The 21,936-nt window shown below is 44.0% G+C and overlaps 1 protein-coding gene and 1 pseudogene across 6 annotated transcripts in view; both read left to right on the forward strand.

Annotated features, from left to right (window-relative positions):
* PIP5K1A (phosphatidylinositol-4-phosphate 5-kinase type 1 alpha) overlaps positions 1–21,936 on the forward strand; it is a 39,541-nt gene that overhangs the window by 4,342 nt on the left and 13,263 nt on the right. For 2 of the 6 annotated variants that reach the window (XM_037501091.2, XM_037501092.2), the window contains exons 2-4: positions 11,422–11,460; positions 18,184–18,215; positions 20,010–20,090. In XM_037501091.2, the coding sequence (XP_037356988.1) occupies positions 11,422–11,460; positions 18,184–18,215; positions 20,010–20,090 (152 nt within the window). The other 4 variants (XM_037501093.2, XM_054691803.1, XM_054691804.1 and 1 more) reach the window with 3 other exon arrangements.
* LOC119237323 (U6 spliceosomal RNA) lies at positions 16,234–16,334 on the forward strand (annotated as a pseudogene).

Genomic DNA, 21,936 nt, shown 5'->3' on the forward strand with positions numbered 1-21,936 from the left:
GCGCCCGGCTTCTCGGCCTGGGCTTGGGTCCTCGCCTTGCGAATTGGCCACAGGGAGCGTTTTGCTTCGCTCTGTGTTGCCGCTCGGATGAGCTAATATATGGTCACAAATATCTCCTTCATAAGCTGCAGCTTTATTTATGTACATCTATTTTTAGTTGCTTGGGAGGTGATTTTTGCCTTTCCTGTAAAAGCATCAGAGGGCTAGAACTCACATTGCATTCTGAGTGCGACCGACGGGAAAGTAAAACGGCGGGGTTTTTTTTAGAGTGGCCCCTTAATTTAAGAGCTCTTCACCCTCCCCCCAATGCAGGAAGAAAAATGCTTGTGTGTGTGCAGACCTCAAACTTCTTTTTTTTTTTTTTTTAATAGAGGCATGTTTTTATTTATTTATTATATTTGTTTGTTTGTTTTGTTTATACAAGCACTGGGTACAGTCAGAAGCGCGGGAGGGTGAGAGAATTCACCAGAGCCAGAGCGGGGAGCAGAGCAGGCAGAAGGACCGAAGCACACTGCTGGGGGAGCAGCGGGCAGCAGGAGAGGTCTGCGCACCATGTGGGACCCTCCTCCTGTGGCCGGGGAGCAGCCGGGGATCGAACCGGCGCTGCAGAGGCCGCGGGCAGCTTCGCAACCCAGCGCTCAACCGCTGCGCCACCGGGGAGGCCCCAGACCTCAAACTTCTTAACACTGACTCAGGTGTCCTTTCTGTTAGAGGCCAGGGCAGTCTCAAGTCACCTGTTTATGACCCAACGTTTGCTTCAGCCTCTAGCCCACGGGAGGATTGGCACGGTGGACAGATTTAGTAGTAAAGGGAAATATTTAGCACTTATTGGCATGTCTTTTCCCTTTCCAGATAGTGGTACTTCAGATACTCCTGATATTTTTAGATGTCACTCTTTGATATTTTTGCTTTCAGCCAGAGCAAAAGGCTAACAGTAATTTGGATTGCGTAAATTATTTTACCAGAAAGTTAAATATGACTTAATGGCTCCTTGACTCTGTTATGTTCATATGTGAAGTCAAGTATATTAAAAAAGTCTAAGTTAAAAGTAATGAGGGGGGGCCTCCCCGGTGGCGCAGCGGTTGAGCGCTGGGTTGCAAAGCTGCCCACACCCTCTGCAGCGCCAGTTCGATCCCCAGCTGCTCCCCGGCCACTGGAGGAGGGTCCCACATGGCGCGCAGACCTCTCCTGCCGCCCGCTGCTCCCCTCAGCAGTGTACTTCAGTCCGTCTGCCTGCTCTGCTCCCCGCTCTGGCTCTGGTGAATTCTCTCACCCTCCCGCACTTCTGACTGTACCCAGTGCATGTATAAATAAATAAATCTTAAAAAAAAAAAAAAAGTAATGAGGGTCTCCCCGATGGCACAGGCGGTTGAGTGCAGCCCTGTGAGGCTGTCTGCAGCCTCTGTAGTGTGGGTTCAATCCCAGCCTGCTGGGGAGCTACCCACATGGCGTGGCAGACCTCTCCTGCCTCACCCTGCTGCTCCCCTCAGCAGTGTATTTCAGTCAATCTGCCTCTTCGGATCCCCACTCTGACTCTGGTGAATCCTTTCACCCTCCCGCACATCTGGCCGGTACCACTTATTTAAAAAAATGTTATGAGACAGTGTTACTTCAATTTAAAAAATGCAAAAAAATAAATAGCTTTAGATTCCTTTTTTCTACTTTTGTTTCTTATACTGTCTGTACATTTCTGACATATATTGAAACAGTTGGAAAACATTAGATTTTTGCATGCAGGTAGTTTTGACTTTTCATGTCTGCACTTCCCTTAGGTTTAGGCTTAGTGAATTAAATTTAATAAACTTTTGAAGAGAGTGAGGCGTTTGATTCTGATACAGAAGAGGTTATTTAGAATAGTTTTTTTTTTTAATGATTTATTTATTTATACCAGCACTGGGTACAGTCAGAAGCACGGGAGGGTGAGAGAATTCACCAGAGCCAGAGCGGGGAGTAGAGCAGGAAGACTGACGAAGTACACTGCTGAGGGGAGCAGCAGGCTGCAGGAGAGGTCTGCACGCCATGTGGGACCCTCGCTGGTGGCCGGGCATCAAACCCGAGCTGCAGAGGCTGCGGGCAGCTTCGCAGCCCAGCGCTCAAGGGCTGAGCCACAGGGGAGGCTCTAGAATAGGTTTTGTAATTAGAATGGAGTAGTGCCCTGTCTGGAGAATACCAGGGGAGTTAGGACATTGGCAGGAATAAGAGGTGGTTTATGTTTTCTTACATTGCTAAAGGGTAAAACACTAGCCAGCCTTGTAGAAATTCAAGAGTGTGTGTGTGTTAACTACCTAAAGTCAATTTGTTCTTAGATGTTTAGCTGAACCCACCTCAATCTTTTTTTTTTTTTTTTTAAGATTTATTGCATAGAACTGGGGTACAGGCCAGAGGTGCGGGGTGTGAGAGGATTCACCAGCGACAGTGGGGAACAGAACAGGCAGACTGACTGAATACACTGATGAGGGGAGCAGCGGGGAGACAGGAGAGGTCTGTGCCATGTGGGTAGCTCCCTGGCTGGGGATTGAACTCAGGCTGCAGAGGCTGCACACAGCTTCACAGTGCTGTGCTTAACCCCTTGCACCACCAGGGAGGCCCAACCCACCTCAAATCTTGTGAAACTCTGAAATCTTAAAGACAAGATTCTCTGGCAGAGTTGAAAATTGATACAAAATAAAAATGTTAAGATTCAGGGACATAGTGATTATTAGATAAACCATTTCGTAACCTTTGGTGGTTCAGAATCATTTGACATTCAAAGTAGGAAGAATAGGTTATATGAACAATTGTTCCAAGCCGGAGTATTAAACCTCTACTTTGATTATTTCACTATTAGCCAAGATTATTTCACTATTAGCCAGAGCTGGTCTTTTATACTGCCAAGTGAAATTCAGAGGAGAGATAAGCTCAGAGCGGCTCTGAAAGATGTGCGACATCTTTCCGCGTTGGCGTGATTAAGATGTTTGGATTTGGGGAGACGGTTGTAATTGAATGTCACCTTATAACAGCCATTATCAATGTACTTGTTCTTACACTTTGGTGGTTAATAAAAGGTGACGCTGTTTGCCCTTTAGTCTCAGCTGTTTGGTGTGTAAAGGAAGTTCATTTCTTTCTTTCTTTCTCCTCATCCTCAGTTGGACAGGGGCACCACTTACTAATCAGCCCTGAGAAGGTGCTGTTCACAGCGTGACCATCTGTCAAGCCTGGATTGAGAGAGCCTGTTTCCCTAGGTGTAGTTTGACTAGTCCACTTAGAGCTTGACATTCAGCTTCTGAATCCCCTTCTTAACTACTGTGAAGGGAGTAAAGAGTTTTGTTGTGGTTCTTGAAGTTGTGGAGGGATTAGAGAGTAAACTTAGAACGCTAGAGTGTGCTTGCTCCCCTGAAATAAGAGCTGTGTGATAAAACCACGTTTGACCCCCGCCCGCCCCCCAAGAAAAAAAGCACTTGAAACCTTAGAAGATGGTGAACCTAGGGCTGCTGTGGCTTCACCCCAGAGCATTTCGGAAATTGTCATCCTGAACCTGTGATTTTTATGATGCACACAGATGATGAAAGGTAACTTTACAGCTCCTTCCTTGACTGCCGAGGACACCTCGGGGGGCACAGGATGGTGGTGTCCTTCCTAGCAGAGCCAGGCCAGCAATCTGATAACCTTCAAAGGTAGGGATTTAGTTGAGGGTGTTTTGTTTTCCTTGTGTGCAGCGTAAGCCGTGTGTGGGTTGACTTCTTGTCTCTGCCTCCATTGACTGGTGAAAAAGAGTGCACCTTCACTGCTTTCCTGGGGTGAGAAACCGAAGTTTGGACATGTGAAGATAGAGCAGAGTACCATGTAGTCAGAATATCACCACTTACCATCTTGGTTGATGTTTTAGAAGGAGGAGGGATCTTTTTGTTTGCTTTCTCCGTGGAGGCCTTTGGACCCCTCCCCCTGCGCCCTTTCTTCCTCTTGTCCCTTTGGTAGATTCTGCCAGACCGTTGCCATCAAGATGGCATGATTTTTGATTAGTCATTTATTTTTGTCCTGGCTGTTTTAGCTCAGAGTTATGTATAATTCTATAGATACACTAGGTCTCCTGTCGCTGATATTGATGGGAAATATGTATTCACAAGTTAGCTTTGAATGTCAAGTGTTTTTGCTTATTTGTGCTGTTATGGGTTGATATAAAACTTTTCTGCTTGATTACTTGACTCAAATCTATGCTAGCTACTAGCTATTACCTATTTTATCAACCTGCTTTTCTTTGATAATATTTGAAAGTTATATTCTGTGAACAACAGAGATGACACCAAGCCAAAGAACAACAGTCTGAGTTGTCAGTTTTCTCTTCTGTCTCCTTGATTTTCTTGATTAATGGTAAAAGCAGACTTCTGCCTTCTGATCAGCCCCCACTGGGAATTTGTCTCTTTCCTGGTGATGCAAACCCAGCCTAACAGTCTCAAAAGAGGAAACCCCCTTCCTGATTTCCCCTGTGTACCTCACTTCTTTATTTTTTTAATTAGATTTATTTATTTATGCATACAAGAGCTGGGGTACAGGCCAGAGGTGCGGGATGTGAGAAGATTCACCAGAGACAGAGCAGGGAGCAGAACGGGCAGATGTACTGAAATACACTACTGAGGGGAGCAGCGGGGAGACAGGAGAGGTCTGCTGTGCCATGTGGGTTGCTTCCTGGCCGGCTGGGGATCAAACTCGTGCTGCAGAGGCTGCGGACAGCTTCACAGTGCGGTGCTTAACCCCTTGTGCCACCAGGGAGGCCCCTACCTCACTTCTTTATTCATTCATATTAAGAGTATTGTTTAGTTTCTTCATGTGTGTTCTCCTATGAGTTTCTGTTTTTGTTTTTTTTTTAAAGATTTATTTATTTATACTGGGTACAGTCAGAAGCGCGGGAGGGTGAGAGAATTCACCAGAGCCAGAGGGGAGAGCAGAGCAGGCAAGCTGACGAAGTACACTGCCAGGGGAGCAGTGGGCAGCAGGAGAGGCCTGCGCGCCATGTGGGACCCTCACCCAGTGGCCAGGGATTGAACCACCGCTGCAGAGGCTGCAGGCAGCTTCCCAACCCAGCGCTTAACTGCTGCGCCAACGGGGAGGCCCTTTTGTTTGTTTGTTTTTTTTACTGGTTTCTATTTAAGTGAATTCTTTTTTTTTTTTTAAACATTCCTTCCATCTTTGTAAACTTTGTCTCCAATCATTTTTCTTTCTGCTCTGAAGTTCCACTGTTTATTTGTAATAGCTATATGCTATATGCATTAATATGTAAACATCTGATTCTAGAAAAGTCTCCTTGTTATTAGAATAAGAGGAAGACTCTGGTAAAACGAGAGGAGGGCAGGCTCCTTGTAGGAAGTTAAATATATCTTATTTGCCTTGTATACCTGACTAAGCAATGTGAACTTTACCAGGAATAATAAGTACTATCCCAAAGAACCCTGATGTTGGTGGGGAGTGAGCAAAGGTAAGCAAAGGAAGTTGGGAAAGAATGGGAAGAGTTTTTTTAGGATATATAATTAGAGTATATTAACTTTTCTGTGCACAAAATAGGTAAACAAACCTGATTAACTTCAAGTACCCTTAAAAAAAAACCTGTATAAAAGGGGTGGCAAAGAAGTAATTTACTTGGCCGTGTCTCTGATTTCTTTGCAGGGGATGGGAGTGTGCTAGTGCCTTGAAGTGCATTGTTGGGGCAATTATTGCTTATTATGATAGAATGAAAGTTAGACTTTCTCAGCGCAAGTATGTATATTCCTATCCAGCAAGAATCATTGCTTTTCGGGCCTCCCCGGTGGTGCAGCGGTTGAGCACTGGGTTGCAAAGCTGCCCGCAGCCTCTGCGGCGCCGGTTTGATCCCTGGCCACCGGAGGAGGGTCCCACATGGCACGCAGACCCCCCCTGCCTCCCACCGCTCCCCTCAGCAGTGTACTTCGGTCCTTCTGCCTGCTCTGCTCCCCACTCTGGCTCTGGTGAGTTCTCTCACCCTCCTGCACTTCTGACTGTACCCAGTGCTTGTGTAAATAAATAAATAACTCTTTCAAAAAAAAAAAAGAATCATTGCTTTTCAAGGTAGAGCCAGCTTTGAAAGCAGAATTGAGGGCCTCCCTGGTGGCACAGGTGATTGAACGCCGCTCTGTGAAGCTGTCCGCAGCCTCTGCAGTGCTGGTTCGATCCCGGCTGGCCAGGGAGATTCCCACATGGTGGGGCAGGCCTCTCCTGTCATGCCCGCTGCTCTCCTCAGCAGAGTATTTTGGTCAGTCTCCCTGTTCTGCTCCCCACTCTGTCTCTGATGAATCCTCTCACCCTCCCACAGATCTGGCCTTACCCCAGTTCTTGTATAAAAATAAATCTTTGGGCCTCCCTGGTGGCCCAGGCGGTTGAGTGCCACGCTGTGAAGCTATCCGCAGCCTCTGTAGCGCGGGTTTGATCCCGGCCGGCTGGCGAGAATCCCACATGGTGAAGCAGACCTCTCCTGCCTCGCCCGCTGCTCCCCTCAGCAGTGTATTTCATCAGTCTGCCTGTTCTGCTTCCCTCTCTGTGTCTGGTGAATCCTCTCACCCTCTAGCACATCTGGCCTGTACCCAGGTTCTTGTATAAATAAATAAATAAATCTTAAAATAAATTTTTAAGAAAGAAAGAATTGGGAGGTATCCATCTGCCAGAAATATCTTGACTGTTGTTATCTTATCCAGGAGATTTGGGTCTTGTAAAGAAAAACCTGTATTTATTTTTTTCATAATTTCAATCACAGTTTAGATAGTAGTGTGTGTGTCCTGAGAACCATAGAATTTGCCTTTTAGACCTAGAAGCAAACTTTATCAAAAATAGAGGGAAGTGACTTCAAAAAGATTTAATACATTAAGTTTTTAAACTGCAGGGAGATGTAGAGATTTTTTTTTTTAGAACTATTTTTTTTTTATAGAGGCATTTTTTTTTGTTTGTTTGTTTGTTTGTTTGTTTGTTTATACATGCACTGGGTACAGTCAGAAGCGCAGGAGGGTGAGAGAATTCACCAGAGCCAGAGCGGGGAGCAGAGCAGGCAGAAGGACCGAAGGACACTGCTGAGGGGAGCAGCGGGCGGCAGAAGAGGTCTGCGCGCCATGTGGGACCCTCCTCCTGTGGCTGGGGAGCAGCCGGGGATCGAACCGGCGCCGCAGAGGCCGCGGGCAGCTTCGCAACCCAGTGCTCAACCGCTGCACCACAGGGGAGGCCCAGATGTAGAGATATTTTAATTCAACCTTTTTTTTTTTATATAAATTTTTTTTTTAAGATTTATTTATTTATGCAAGCACTGGGTACAGTCAGAAGCGCGGGAGGGCGAGAGAATTCACCAGAGCTAGAGCGGGGAGCAGAGCAGGCAGAAGGACCGAAGGACACTGCTGGGGGAAGCAGCGGGCGGCAGGAGAGGTCTGCGCGCCATGTGGGACCCTCCTCTGGTGGCCGGGGAGCAGCCGGGGATCGAACCTGTGCTGCAGAGGCTGCGGGCAGCTTCATAGGTTGCGTCCTAACCCCTTGCACCACTAGGGAGGCCCTCAAGAGGAGTCTTAATCAGTCTCTGGCTCATTCCATGCTACTTAGTTGGCTCTTAGCTGAGGTGACCTCAGGACTGGTAGATCAAACTGCTTTCAAGTTTTTGTTTGTAGGAGCATCCTTGCCTTTCTTTTTCTGAGACTATCCTTAGAAAAAAACTTGCTAGGAAACCGAATTTAGCTTTTCTCCAGAATATGGCTTGTCTTTCTTAATTGAGTTGGTTAGTCCTTAAGGTGTAGTAGTGGTCCTTTGTTTTTTAATGCTACATTTTAGAATTGTGTGCTCAGCAACTTCTAAAGAGACAGGTTGGCATTTCAGAAATATTTCTGAGTATTTTTTTTTTTTTTTTTTAACATTTATTTATGCATACAAGAGCTGGGGTACAGATCAGAAATGCAGGGGGTGAGAGGATTCACCAGAGACAGAGTGGGGAACAAAACAGGCAGACTGATGAATTACACTGCTGAGGGGAGCAGCTGGTGAGACAGGAGAGGTCTGCTGCGCCATGTGGGTTGCTCCCTGGCCGGTGGGGATTGAACTCATGCTGCAAAGGCTGCGGATAGCTTCATAGTGTGGTGCTTAACCCCTTGCACCACCAGGGAGGCCCTATTTCTGAGTATTTTCTTTTGTGCCTCCCTCCTGCGGGGTTATGGACAAAGAGATTGCTTCTGATAAACAGCTGGTCTGATTGTGTTTTTGTTTGGTTTTATGTGGCTTTTTTTTTTAAATTTTATTTTTTTTATTTTTTTTTACTCTTTGGTTCTCAATCATAGATAGCAACAAGAACCCCTAAGAATTACCATTTTCCTTCCAAAAAGTCTGCCTGTCTCTTGTGCTCTGGGTAGGAATTATTGACACACTTCTGTAGCGTTAGTGGTGGTAGGTCATTGGGCTGGGTCTCTGGAATTTCATTCCTATGACCTGTTCAGGCAAAACTCCAGTTGTCTGAGGAATGCACATCCGGCCGGCCTCCAGCGTCCCCAAATTATATGTGTACTTCAAACATTGAAGTCAGTCACACACTGCCTCTTAGTTTCTCATCTGGTAGATGATGTCATCTCATCTCTGACGGAAATGCTTCTACTCTGAAAGCTTAGGGAGAGGCTCTGGTATTAAGGCCAACTGTGTTTTGTTCTAGATGCTGGGGGGATAACAACTCTTTGGAGCTGTTTAACTATCTGAAAATATCTTTGTTCAATTAAGTCCAGCTCATTTCCAACTCTTAAAGTTTGCCTTTTTCACTCTTCTCAGAATTATACTGATGGATTTTTTTCTTCCTCTAACGCTCCTTCCTTTCCAGATGAATCTTCATTGGTTCCGTAGTAGCAAGCAAATGTATGGAGATTCACAATGATGTTTTACGTGACTAGAAACCAGCCCCTCCAGTATCTTTTCTTCCACAAACACAATTAGGGAGAGGTCATGGACCAGAGTGGAGTGCTTCCTTAAGACTAATACAGGGTTAGTCAGAAAAATTGAGTGATGTGATGATTCACCCTTTGCGTTTTAGCAAGAGTAGATTGCGCTGTAGCCACTTTGGCACTTGACTTGGCTGCTTGGGCTGTTCTGAAGTTAGTAGCAGTGAAGAGTTCCCATCTTATTTTCATAATTTAGAGACTAAATCTTTCATATTTTAGAAGCCCTTGGCATTTAGGAAATAATGCTGAAATTAGCTATTTCCATTTTATAGGAGAATATTGAGAACAGGAATATTCTGCGGAATATGAAAGCGGAATCTCTTCAGAGAGAACCTCTTCTCTGCTGATGCAGGTTACTTTCAGATTGTATGGGAACTGACAGAAACACGCGGAGAAAGAGGGTGTTAGCGTATAGACGTCAAGCTTACTTGTAGGTTGGGACTGTCAGCAGCAAGCTAGACATTTCCTTTTCACATTTGTCCTTGCAGTTTCTCTCCACAGCAGCATAGGATTGCAGCGAGCTTGAGTTAATGTGCGGGGAAGGGAGTATGGTCTGCGCGTATGGGCTGTTGGGTTGTGGTCTACTGGGAAAAGTGGGTTAGAAAGCAAACAGAATGACCGGAAAACCAGCCTTGTGTATCGCTTTGATTGTTAGAATATATAATACCTATATAATATTTGTTACAGGAAATTTATGTACATAAGAAAAATAGAAACTTAAAGTTATAGGGTCACTAATCCCGCTATCCAGAAATGGTCATATGTTAACATTGTGGTTTATGTTCCTTTGGGTCTCTCCTATGTAAGTTTATGGGTGTTTTTCAGAAAATATTGTTCTCTCTCTGTCTCTCTCTCTCTCTCTATATATATATATATATTTTTTTTTTTTTTTTATTTTTTTTTTGGGTGGGACCCTCGCTGGCGCCCGGGGAACAAACCGGCACTGCAGAGGCTGCGGGCAGCCTCGCAGCCCAGCGCTCAACCACTGCGCCACCAGGGGAGGCCCTCTATATTTTTTTTTAAAATAATTCTTTGACCTTTTTCCACTCAGCAGTTTGTGACATTCTATCCATAAGTGTATACAAAAATAATAGTAATCAATTTTATGGCTACACAATATATACTACCAATCCCCTGTTCATTTGAAACTTTCCAATTAGAGTAGATATCCAGTAATAGTTATATATATTGCTGTGATAAATATCTTTATGTATATATCTTTATTCAGGTGACTGATTATTAGGATAAATTTCACTTCTAAGTCAAACTGTACATACTTTACTCTCTTTTTTTTTTTTTGAGATTTTATTTATTTATACAAGAACCGGGGTACAGGCCAGATGTGCAGGAGGGTGAGAGGATTCATCAGAGACAGAGCGGGGAACGAACAGGCAGACTGGGCCTCCCTGGTGGTGCAGGGGGTTAAGCACCGCACTATGAAGTAATTTGCACCCTCTGCAGCACGAGTTTGATCCCCTGCCGGCCAGTGAGAAACCCACATGGCGAGGCAGACCTCTCTTGTCTCATCTGCTGCTCCCCTCAGCAGTGTATTTCAGTCAGTCTGCCTGTTCTGTTCCCCACTCTGTCTCTGGTGGATCCTCTCACCCCCCACATCTTTGGTCTGTACCCCAGCTCTTGTATGCATAAATAAATAAATTTTTAAAAAACAAACAAACAGGCAGACTGACAAAATACACTGCTGAGGGGAGCAGCAGGTGAGACAGGAGAGGTCTGTTGTGCCATGTGGGTTTCTCCCTGGCTGGGGATCGAACTCATGCTGCAGAGGCTGCGTATTGCTTTATAGTGCGGTGCTTAGTCCCTTGCGCCACCAGGGAGGCCCTGTACATACATACTTTTGAGGCTTTTTGCTGGATATTACCTTCCAGAAGTGGAAGTTGTTCAAATAAATTGTACACCCATTTTTTTAAAGATTTGTTTATGCATACAAAAATACAGGCAGGGGGTGAGAGGATTCACCAGAGAGAGTGGGGAGCAGAACAGGCAGATCTACTGAAATACACTGCTGAGGAGAGCAGCAGGTGAGACAGGAGAGGTTTGCCCTGCCATGTGGGTAGCTCCCTGGCCAGCCAGGGGATTGAACTCTTGCTGTAGTGGCTGGCAGTAACTTGAAAGCGCTGTCTTTAACCCCTCTGCCACCAGGGAGGCCCCCCATTTTTAATTTTTTTTTTAAAGGATAGATGCTCTCATGCAAAGGATCCATAAAAAGGTTTTGCCAATCTGGAATCACTCCAGAGTGAAATGTTTTAGTTTACAAGTTTTGTGACCACTTCTGGAAAAATTTTTCTGAACTTCTCCCATTTTTGCACATTTACGTGTAGCTGTAAAGTGTAACCTCACATTTCATAGTCTGGTGCTGGGGATCAGTCTATAATTTTAAACTTTAGAGTTTTTTTAAAATATACTTACTCTGCTATAAACAAGTAGAACCCCAGCAATAAGTGATAACTTTCTGTTTTTCCTCATTTAGGTTTCAACTTTCTGTGCTGTGGGGTCAGCCGTAAGAGAGGTAGATCTGATGTGTATCTGCTGAAGAAGCATGAGCTCCTTGCAATAACTAGCAGCCAGCTCTTCTTCCCCATAACAATCCAGGCTGTTTGTGGTGCCAGTGCATGGTCTTCTTCTAAGAAGGCTGTGGGTGTCCTGCAGACGTTATCTGATGGTAGCTTCTTTTCCCTCTGCCCGCTCCAGAAGAGATGCTGTCTTAACATAGTTGTGTATTTTCTCCCAGTTCCATAGTATGATGTGACTCAATTGACCACTTTTTGTTTTCTCAAATTTGTCCCATAACTTCATTTCCTTTTGTGTCAGTAAACTGGTCTCCACCCTTGCTCTGTCCCCTTTCTGCTGCACCTCTCATTTCCCCTAACCCTTCTCATCCTGGATATGGGGTTTCATAACTCATGATGACAAGTGCTTATGGAGTATTTACTCTATGTTAAGGATTATACATGGCTTATTTAATTTTTATAGCACCCCTATGAGGTACATGTTGTTACTTCTCCATTTTATAGACGAGGTAACCAAGACCTAGACAAGTTTTAATCAAACCCACATTCCTAGACAAGTTTTAATCAAGCCCACATTCCTGCCCCACTGTGCTGTTATTGGTCCCTTCACTAATCTGACAGTCTGTGTGTGAACTAACTTGACTTAAAACAGATTAGATATTTGTTGTTGAATGGTACTGACTGAACCAGCTGTGCTTGCTGGAAGAGAGAATGGTACAGAAGGGGAACTTCCTCCCTGACCTTGATTCTCCTAGAAAAATAACAAATTCTTTCTGAGCTCCTTTATGTGCTCCTAATATTGATCATTTTAGAAAGTTAATGTAGATTTTGCCAGTGAATGGTGACTGAGTCAGCGGATTCCAGGATCCTTAAAACAGTTTGCCCATCAGGAGCTGCCTTTTTGTCCAAGCACATTCAGTAGTCGTAGCCTATGCTTTTAATCAGACCAAGTCATTGTCCTGCACAAATGAAAAAAGAAGATTCTAATCTAAGAATGGAGTTCTTTTTTCTGTTAAAGTTGTTGAGTCTCATTACAAAGACAAAAAGGTACTGTCTACTGCTGGTGAGGGCCTAAGCAGCTATCAGACCGAGAGACTGCTCTTTCAGGTGTCAGACTTGACAGTTTCTCCTCCTCTAGAAATGGGTGGTTCTTAGAAAGATCATCTCACTAGGTAAAAGAAGCGAAAGGTACTGTTTTTCCAGTACCAGAGAGGAATAGGATGTTGTTAATTTAATTGAGGGGAACTAAAGGAGGACTCTGTTGTTTTTCCCCCAAAGATTGATTTATGCATACAGGAGCTAGGGTGCAGGCCAAAAGTGCAGGGGCGTGAGAGAGCAGAGTGGGGAGCAGAACAGGTGGATCCACTGAAACACACTGCTGTGGGGAGCAGCGGGCAGACAGGAGGGGTCTGCTGTGCCATGTGGGTAGCTCCCTGGCCGGCCGGGGATCCAACCCATACTACAGTGGCTGGATAGCTTGACAGTGCTGAGACTTAATGCCTTGCACAACCAGGGAGGCCCATCTAACTCTTGTCAGTGAAAATGATGGGGGGGAAAAATGCTCTTCTCCCCTTCATGGGTGGGAGGTTTACCTGAAAGGGAAGAAAATTGTTCTTACTGTCCATTAGCAATTCTGAGATTTATTTAGTTTTTCAGTGCATCCTAATTTCCTTGGTGCCTTCTTGTCTCACCTAGGTGACCAGGAAATTGAAAACAAAAGATTGTTTAGAAGAACGAGACCTCAATTGAAGATTAGCAATGTGAATTCCCATTCTGACTCTGTCACTGCCTTTCTTTACTTTTTACCACGTCCCTTAACTTCTGTGTGCTCTTATTTATTTAAAAAAAAAAATTAGACTAAAATCTCAAGACCTTTTCTGAATGACTTTTTTATAATATTAAAAAAAAAGACGTTAGCTTGATAATGAGCAAGTAGCTTTATTTGTGACTGAGAAGCTAAAACGTCAATTTGTTCGATTTAAAAACCATCTTTCATGTTATAATGCAATATTACTTTAATTCAAAAAGGAAAAGAGTAAGTAAAATCAACTTTTGTTAACAGCTTAGATTTCAGCCAGACTGAGCCTTGGGCAGGATAAAAAAAAAAAAAGTCCCCAAAGTGAGTACACCCTTGCTCCTCTGGGCTGTTTACATTCTCTTTCTGCAGAAGGACTAGGGGTCAAAATCGTCACCATTGGCTCTATTGTTTATTGACTCACTAAAAACTAAAGTTATCTTAGCCATTTTTCTGATGCAGCCTTTTTGTCATGGCCTTCCTTTTTCTGTTTCCAGTATAGCAGCATTAGCACGTTGGTTAGAATACTTCTCAGCCCAGGGCGTGTTACTAAGTAGGTGTTCCATAGTCATGAAGGACACAAACTCTGTGGACTTGAATTGGGAAGTTAGTATAATAGGAAAAGAATTTCACTGTTAGAACTTCATCTTTGCTGCCTACTTTTAACAGAAAATCTCTAAGAAATAAACCAGCTCAGATGCAGAAGCTTGATTATCCAGATTTGTTATCTTTTTCTCTTGTGTTATCTTTTTTTCTTGTCTTTATAAAAATAAATATTTTCAAACATACACAAAATAGAAGGATACAATGAACCTTTCTGTGCCCATCAGCTAGCTTCCGTAGCAGCAGTCTGCCAGTCTGGCTGCATTCTTCTCCATTGCCCCACCTCTACCGCATGGAATGTTTTAAAGCAGATAGTCTCCATATGATTTTACCCATCAATACTTTAGAATGTATTTCTATAGGTAAGGATGCTTTTTTTGGTGGTGGCGGGCGGGGGGTGGGGAGGTTGGGGGAGTTATTATAAAACCATAGTAGCTTGTCGCATATGCAGAATTAACGATAGTTAATTTCTCTTTTTGAGATTTCTGTCCAAGAAATCTTTTTAGGTTTTTTTTTTTTTTTTCTAATCAGCATCCAAGTAAGTTTTACACATTGTCTTAGGTGGACATATCTCATACGTCTTCTATTAGAACAGTTCCCGCCCTCGTGTAGTTTTGAAGGCCTAATGAGATGTGTTTATAAGCTTTTAAAGCGCTATACAAATATGAATCGGTGAGTGGAGATGAATAATCTGGCTACCATTGCATTGGCATCTCAGTTTAGTCAACATTTAGGGGAAGTTGGGGAATGTGGATATGCCCCTTGGTGGAGTAGCAAGCAGAAGTGTGAGCGCCTCCAGGTTAGGAGCAAACAGCTGGGCATAGTGCTTGTGGTGTCCTTCCTGCCATGACAATACGTGATCCGTAGGCAGCCATTGGATAAATGAATGGGGAGGTGGGAGAAGCAGAAATAGTTGAGTATCAGAGTCGTGCTGAGATGTGTTACAGTTGAGTCACTGAGAGGAAGCTGGCCCTAGCCGGCTGCAGCGTTACACCCGACCTGCCAGCCTGTGCCCACCTGCCCTCGTAGCCAGTGTCGTGTTTCCTGGTGTGGACGGATGATGATGTAGCGTTTTCATAGTAATCCCTGACAGTTTTGGCTTATGGGTCCTCACATCCTCAGGAGAATGGTTTTTCTGAGGAAGAGTAAATTTTAAACTGTCCTGTAGTCAGTTTCCCCACATACAGAAAGTGGCAATATAGCTGGATTATGGATGTGGATTATAAAATGATGATAAATACCTGTTAGATATTATTTTTCACAGAGATACTAGAAAACAATATTCTAGTTTACCCATAGGGATAAATCCATTTCCCGTAAGCTTTTGCTGGCTGGCATTACCATATAGCAATGCCATTACCATATAGTATGCCTTGCTGAGTTGGTCTTTTTCTTTCTATCCTCTACACACACACACACACACACACACACACACACACACCCATAGAAAAGAAAACTGATTATCAGGTGAAAATGTGTGTTGTATGTACTGTTGGTGGCTCTTCAGTCTCATGGACTTACCAGGCCTGGTTCCCTGTGTTGTCTCTGTTCTTTCTTGGGTTTCTGGACCAGACAAGGCAGCGCTGATACAATTTTCTAGGCATTTTTCTTTTCTCTTCCATTCTTTGCTAGGTTGACTCTGATCTGTGCCCAAGGCCAAAACTTCAAGCATGGGAGAAGGTAAACCTTAGGCCCGATTCTTCTCCCTTTATTACTTGGTCCGATTATTATTATTTAGACCCCAGTATCTTTCTGCTGCAGTAGTAGCATTTTTGGGATTAATCCCAGTTTTGCAGTTGCTGAGCTATGCAATTGGCACCAAAATTCCACTGAGCAAAGTCCTCCCACCCCCATTCTGGGTACTTCGCAAGAGTGTACAGCCCTAAAGCCACATGTTTGAATGATAAAAATAGGAAAGGCAGCAAAGTAGAACTTCTTAGGAAGAAAGCCCCAAGTCTACTCTGCTTTGAAATCACTTAACTGCTTTTTCCCTTCCATTGTTTGACTTTGTCCCATGACTCCTTGCATACAGCGGTTACCCTCTAGGTGATACCACCACTCCGTGAGTGGATGTTGGCTCTTGGTTGTGCCAGTTCCTCTGCAAACCCCTTCTTCTATAAGGGAATAGGCCAAGAACTGACTAAGGAGTTCAGAATCAGTGTCTTTACTGAAATCATGCCGATTTCCTTGATGAGAGTCTGACTCTGTGGCTGAGTGTCTGCCCTGCAAGTTGGTATATTGTGGGTTGGGGTGGCTCAAGGGCTTGGGTGAGCCCAGTACTTTGAAATGCTAATTAGAATTTCATAAAGGTCTAGGTAATAGAACATTAAACCTTGTGGGTCCAGCTTTGCTCTTGCACTAGAAATCACATGCAGTGCTCACCTGGTGCTCACACACTGAAATCAGAATGAGACATAGATTAGCATGACCCCTATGCAAGGTGACATGCTGATTCCTGAAATAGTCCATATTTTTAAAAAAAAGCCACACGGAGCAGCATATTTGTATAGCACTTTAGAGTCCATAAAGTATTTTGATTTAGCTTATCTCACATCTCATCTTTACTTACACCTTAAAATAAAGGTTTTGTTTTTGTTAAATAGAGAGAACAGTTTTCCTCATGGGCAAGGGATTTGAACCCGGGTCTTCTGATTTTTAAATAGCATGGCATGTTCACTCTCAGTTAAGGGGTTGTAGGATTTAAGGGGCTTGACTGTCTCCGTTGGTGGACACCTTAAATTTTGCAGTAAGTCTGTAGCAGTTTTCATCATAGATCTGAGTCTGTTCTTGGAAGCTTCATCTGCGGGGTCCATCCCTAAATCACTGAGTCTTTCTCCCATCTGAAGTCAACCTGACTAACCGTGAGGCATCTACACCTGTAAAGGTGTCACTTACTGGGCCCTGCTGGAGACCATATATCTATGATGGGACAACTCAAGAGTTAACAGTGAAAATTGTGTGGTTTTCATTGTTCTGAGTCACATATGCACTGTATCTTCCCAATAGCTAGGTGACATTTCTCTTGCTTCCTTTATTGGGAAGAGAATAAAAACCATCTGTTCCCCTTTTTTGCCATGCTGACTCACTATGGGGAAGGCACTTTTGCTGCTCTGCTATTGGTATCAAAACACAGTCTCTCCTCTGAGCCCAACTAGATTCTGAATTCTCAGGCACCTTGATCATTGTCTTAAACAACCATCATGAGAACATTACTCGATTGCCCTTCATTCCATGTGTCTCCGTTCCTTCGTCGTCATTATTAATCCTTACACGTGTACAGGACCTGGGGTCTTCTTACTCAGATGGTAACTTAGCTTATTGAAGATCCATCCACTTGGCGTCCTCTTTTTAATTTCTTTTAATATGGCTAATCTTTATCCCCCTTGAATTCTTTAGAACTAATTCCAAGTGATCCACCAATAGTCTTTGAAGGTAAAGGCCAACATTCTCCAATATGAAGGGAGGAAGGTCTGTCTGTCTCCCTGACTGTGTGTCCGATGTAATCATAGGTGAAAATGATGGGGATGCAAACCCTTAAGAATTCATTGGATCTTTCAGAGTAGATTTTCTGTAGATGGACCAAAGAGTGAGTCACTTGCTAAACACACCTATTCTTGAAACCATTCTTAAATTTTGGATAAAAGGCATACGTGATACTTGTGAGATTTAACCACACACTTGTCTTACATCTGTACCGATTAAATAGTAAGCAGACAGCTCAGGCAGGGTGCCCACGAGGACGCAGCAGAAACCAGGCGAGGATGTGGAGAACCCAGAACAGCTCCCCTGCACTGAATGCTTTTGCAGTATTTCCATACAGTATTTTCTCATCGTCAGCCTTCTCGTTAACTTTTGACTTTTTTCCTGAAATGAATAATAGAGGGAGAGTGGAGCACCGTAGACGTGCCCTGCAAGTTCTATACTTGTAGGTGTAAGAGAGACATTATCCATTCAGCCCAGATGCCAGTGAGTCGTGGGTGTCTCTCGGGGCCTCCCTCTCACCCATGGCACCAGCTGAGGCCCTCTGGCTCTGCTAGTTAAGTGTTTCCAGGGCAGACTGACTTCTCAGAGAGCATACAAGTGCTTGAGGAAGAAAAGGAACTACAACAGGAGTGGACTTTACATCAGGACTCTGTCTGGAGGAGGAGGGCGAGGGCACACTTAAAATTCCTATTAGAAAGAATCTGTTCTCCCTGAGCAAGAGACAGGAGCCTGTTGTCAGGTTTGATTTGACTTAAACCCTGATTACTTCAGGGTGTAATATCCTTGGTAGAGGCAGTGTGTGTACATACTAAAGATTCTGTCTTGTTTATTTTTTTAACAGCATCTGGAATCAAAAAACCCATGACATCTGAGGTAAGTTTCATATTGATGTAGTAGTTAAAACAACTCATTCTGGCATAGAAGGTTGTGGGTTTATAACAAAACAAATTTGGAAGCTAGACAGGGTTCTTACATTTCTTTGGTAGAAATTAATACAACTCTACTTTTGTTGCATTTCACTATGGTATTGATAATAGCTCACAGGAATTGAGCATTTTTAATGTACCAAAGTGTAAATAATATACTTAATGTCATTTATAGATATCGTTACCCAATTCTGCAGACAACCTCTGTATGGAAAGTACTGGTGTTGTGCATGTTTTCTGTTGTTTTACAGTTGAAGAAAGTGAGGATTAGCAGTTCTGTAATTTCCCCAAGATCGGGCAGTTAATAAGACTGAGATTGGACGCTGGCCCCATTCTTGTCTGTTACTGCTTCCTGGTTGGACAGCTTTAGCCAATAGGAGTGCTGCTCTCGACCATACAGAAGTCATTCAGTTCCTGTTTATCTTTTCTGTGCAGAGTATCTTCCATTTGCTTGACTTTCTTCCCATGGGGAATTTCTCCTGTTAACCTCTTACCTCTCTCCTGGGTTTGGTGACAGGGGCCTCATAAAATGGACCCTCTTGGCCTGGGATTTTTAGGCTTTTATCTCAAAACAAATCTCAGATGTGTTAGGTTATATACTAAAGGTTGTCTGGCACTGAGGGCCTCAGCAAGAAGAGGGGAACTTAATATCAGGCCCGCGGATCACGGCGTCTGTTTCCACTGAATCCTTGCCTTCTGGCTAGTGACTGAGTGCCGAGGCGGGGAAGAGTGCCTTCACGGCTGTGGGCTGCTGTCACGGCTGTGGCGTCTGGAATAGCCTTCCACACTCAGCTCTGCTGGTCTCATGCCTGCCTTCCTTCAGGGCTGCTGTGTGGGTGGAAAGCAAAGCCGTAATCATGGTCTCAGGAATCTCTTTAAGACACCAGGGCCCCATCTCTGTGAGGAGTCATCCTGTTGCCTCAGCCTTTTAATTTCTAGGCTTGTATTACTTGAATTTGCCAAAAGTTAGATAATTTTTCTTTCTTTCTTTCTTTCTTTTTTTTTAAGATTTATTTTTTATTTATACAATAGCTGGGGTACAGGCCAGAGGCACAGGAGGGTGAGAGGATTCACCAGAGACAGAGCAGGGAGCAGAACAGGCAGACAGACCGAAATACACTGCTGAGGGGAGCAGCGGGCGAGACAGGGGAGGTCTGCCATGCCAATCTCCCTGGCTGGCCGGGAATCAAACCTGCATTGCGGAGGCTGTGGACAGCTTCACAGCGCTTCGCTCCAGCCGCTGCACCACCGGGGAGGCCCCCTAAAGCTAGATAATTTCTGCTGTTGAATTCACTCTGAGCAAATAATGTTCAGGTTGGGCTGAAGATTACAGGGGTAGAAATTTCTGAAAAATTTGTTTTGAGATAAAAGCTTAATGAAAAAGCTAACAAAGAAAGAATCTGTAGAATTCTATATGTAGAATTCTATATATTCTATATAACATGTCTTGCTTTTGTGAATTTAGGTTTTTCCCTTTTTTCTGGTGTTATTTCCTATTTGTCTTCTATGTCATCTTTCTGAAGATCACAGGTGAAATATGTGTCCTGGGAGTTTTCTTCTCTGTTCTTTGTAGTTAACCAGTTAATTCACTGGGGGGCAACTCTGGGCCGGTGTGTGCTCATAGGGCCCATCTTCTGAAGATTTTAGACAATGTCCTTATCTAACGTGTTTTGTTTTGATAAACCACCAGGGTGGTGGTTTGCTGGGGCTCATATACTAATTGCAACTCTTCTTTTCCTAGGTGTCCTATACCTCTGGCATGCCCATCAAGAAAATAGGCCACCGAGGTGTTGATTCCTCAGGAGAGACAACATATAAAAAGGTGTGTCTGGGCAGAACCCTTTCATTTACTCGGGAAGGGATAGTTCTGCCTCCTTGATGTTATCTCCACCTTATGTCTCATCTCTTGCAATCGTAAACCTTCTCACAATATTTGTCATACAACTCGGATTTTAGGGTGTACTTCACAAGGGGTGAATTGTCTCGTGTGTGTGTGTGTGTTTTTCTCTATTAGGCATGAACATCTAACAAGTCCCCAAGTCATTCTTACCTTGTGTCAGCAGCCATGTCTCCTAAATGTCTGTCTGTCCTGTGGCACTGGATGTGTGTAAAGGCGAGATAGCCTGTTGTGATACAGGAGAGACTGCAGGCTGAATGTTTTCTTTCTCTCTTGTGTGCAGTTTGTTACTTTTTAAATGGCAGTTTCAGCTGGTGAATAGGACCTAGAACACTTGCACTTTGAGCTTCAGCTATCACATGTATTGGAAAGATAACAGGAATAGTCAAGAAGATAGTAATAGGCAAAAACTGAATGGCTGAAGGGAGAACGGGAGAGAGGCCTTCTGGGGTGAATCCCACTTCTTTAGTTCTGGGCTGATTCGGAAATGCTTAGGCGTCCCAAGAGGCAGTGTTCAGCCTCCCATGCAGCACCTGTGCCTCATCTGATGTAGGACGAGAACATTTGTTAGAGTTCTCTTTCTGGCCCAGGTAAATTTTGCTTGTTTTTTCTCTGCCTTTATGGCAGTGTCCCAAGGAATAGATTCATTCTCAAGAAAAAGACCTGACTCCCGGGAAGGGGTTCTGAGACTCTTGTCAATTCAAGGGAAATTTTTGAGTTCTTATGTGTTAATGAGCATTGAGCCACTACTCTAATTGGAGGGGCAAGCATTTTAAAAAACTAGCTATAATTTTAATTCCAATAAGGACTAGGAACAAATACTCGGAGAGTTGGGATAAGGGAAATCTTTCAAAACAGACTATCCAGTAGAACTTTTTACAGGAATTGAAATGCGCTTTTGTATCATCCAGTATGGTGGCCACCAGTCATACTTGATGTGCATGCTGTGGAGTGCATGCCAGTAAGACTGACAAACTGAGTTAAATTCAGCTTAATTTTAATTAACTTGGGCCTCCCCGGTGGTGCAAGGGTTAAGTCTCAGCACTATGAAGCTATCAGCAGCCACTGCAGCACAAGTTGGATCCCTAACCAAGGAGCTACCCACATGGCTCAGACCTCTCCTGTCTCACCTACTTACTGCTCCTCTTAGCAGAGTATTTCAGTAGATCCGCCTGTTCTGCTCCCCACTCTGGTGAATCCTCTCACCCCGCACACCTCTGGCCTGTACCCCAGTTATTGTATGCATAAATAAATCTTTTAAAATAATAATTTTAATTTAAACAGCCACATGTGGCTAATGTCTACTGTATGGGACAGCACGGCTCTAGATGATATTTTCACATGGAGTTAGAATCCTGGGTTGTAAGAGTGGGGGTGGGGGTAATTAGTGTTTTGACCATAGTATTATCATTTAAAATCCAAATACTTTCTCAGAATTAATTTGACTCTTCAGTTCGGAGCTCCAGCCCTGACTCCACCCCGTTGTCCCTGGGATACCCAGTCGGATCTGCCTGAGAGGACTGAAACTTCTGTCACACTGTAGTCAGTCAAAGCACCCCTTGATTCTCTTTCCCTTTTGTATCAGATGAATAAAATGTTTAGAGGCCCACACTCCTCTCCCCCCCCCCAATACTCTTAGTGGGGGCCTTTGGAGGGAAGTGAGCACTAAAACTCTTCTCCTGGTGTGTCTTCCAGTACAGATAGATGGGGGCACCGTGCCTGCTGGGGCTGCCTCAGCGAGCCCCACTCTATATCTTCACGCACTGGCAGG

This window comes from Talpa occidentalis, unplaced genomic scaffold (genome assembly GCF_014898055.3).
Source record: "Talpa occidentalis isolate TD23 unplaced genomic scaffold, MPIMG_talOcc4v2.1 talOcc4.9, whole genome shotgun sequence".
Classification (NCBI taxonomy): Eukaryota; Metazoa; Chordata; class Mammalia; order Eulipotyphla; family Talpidae; genus Talpa; species Talpa occidentalis.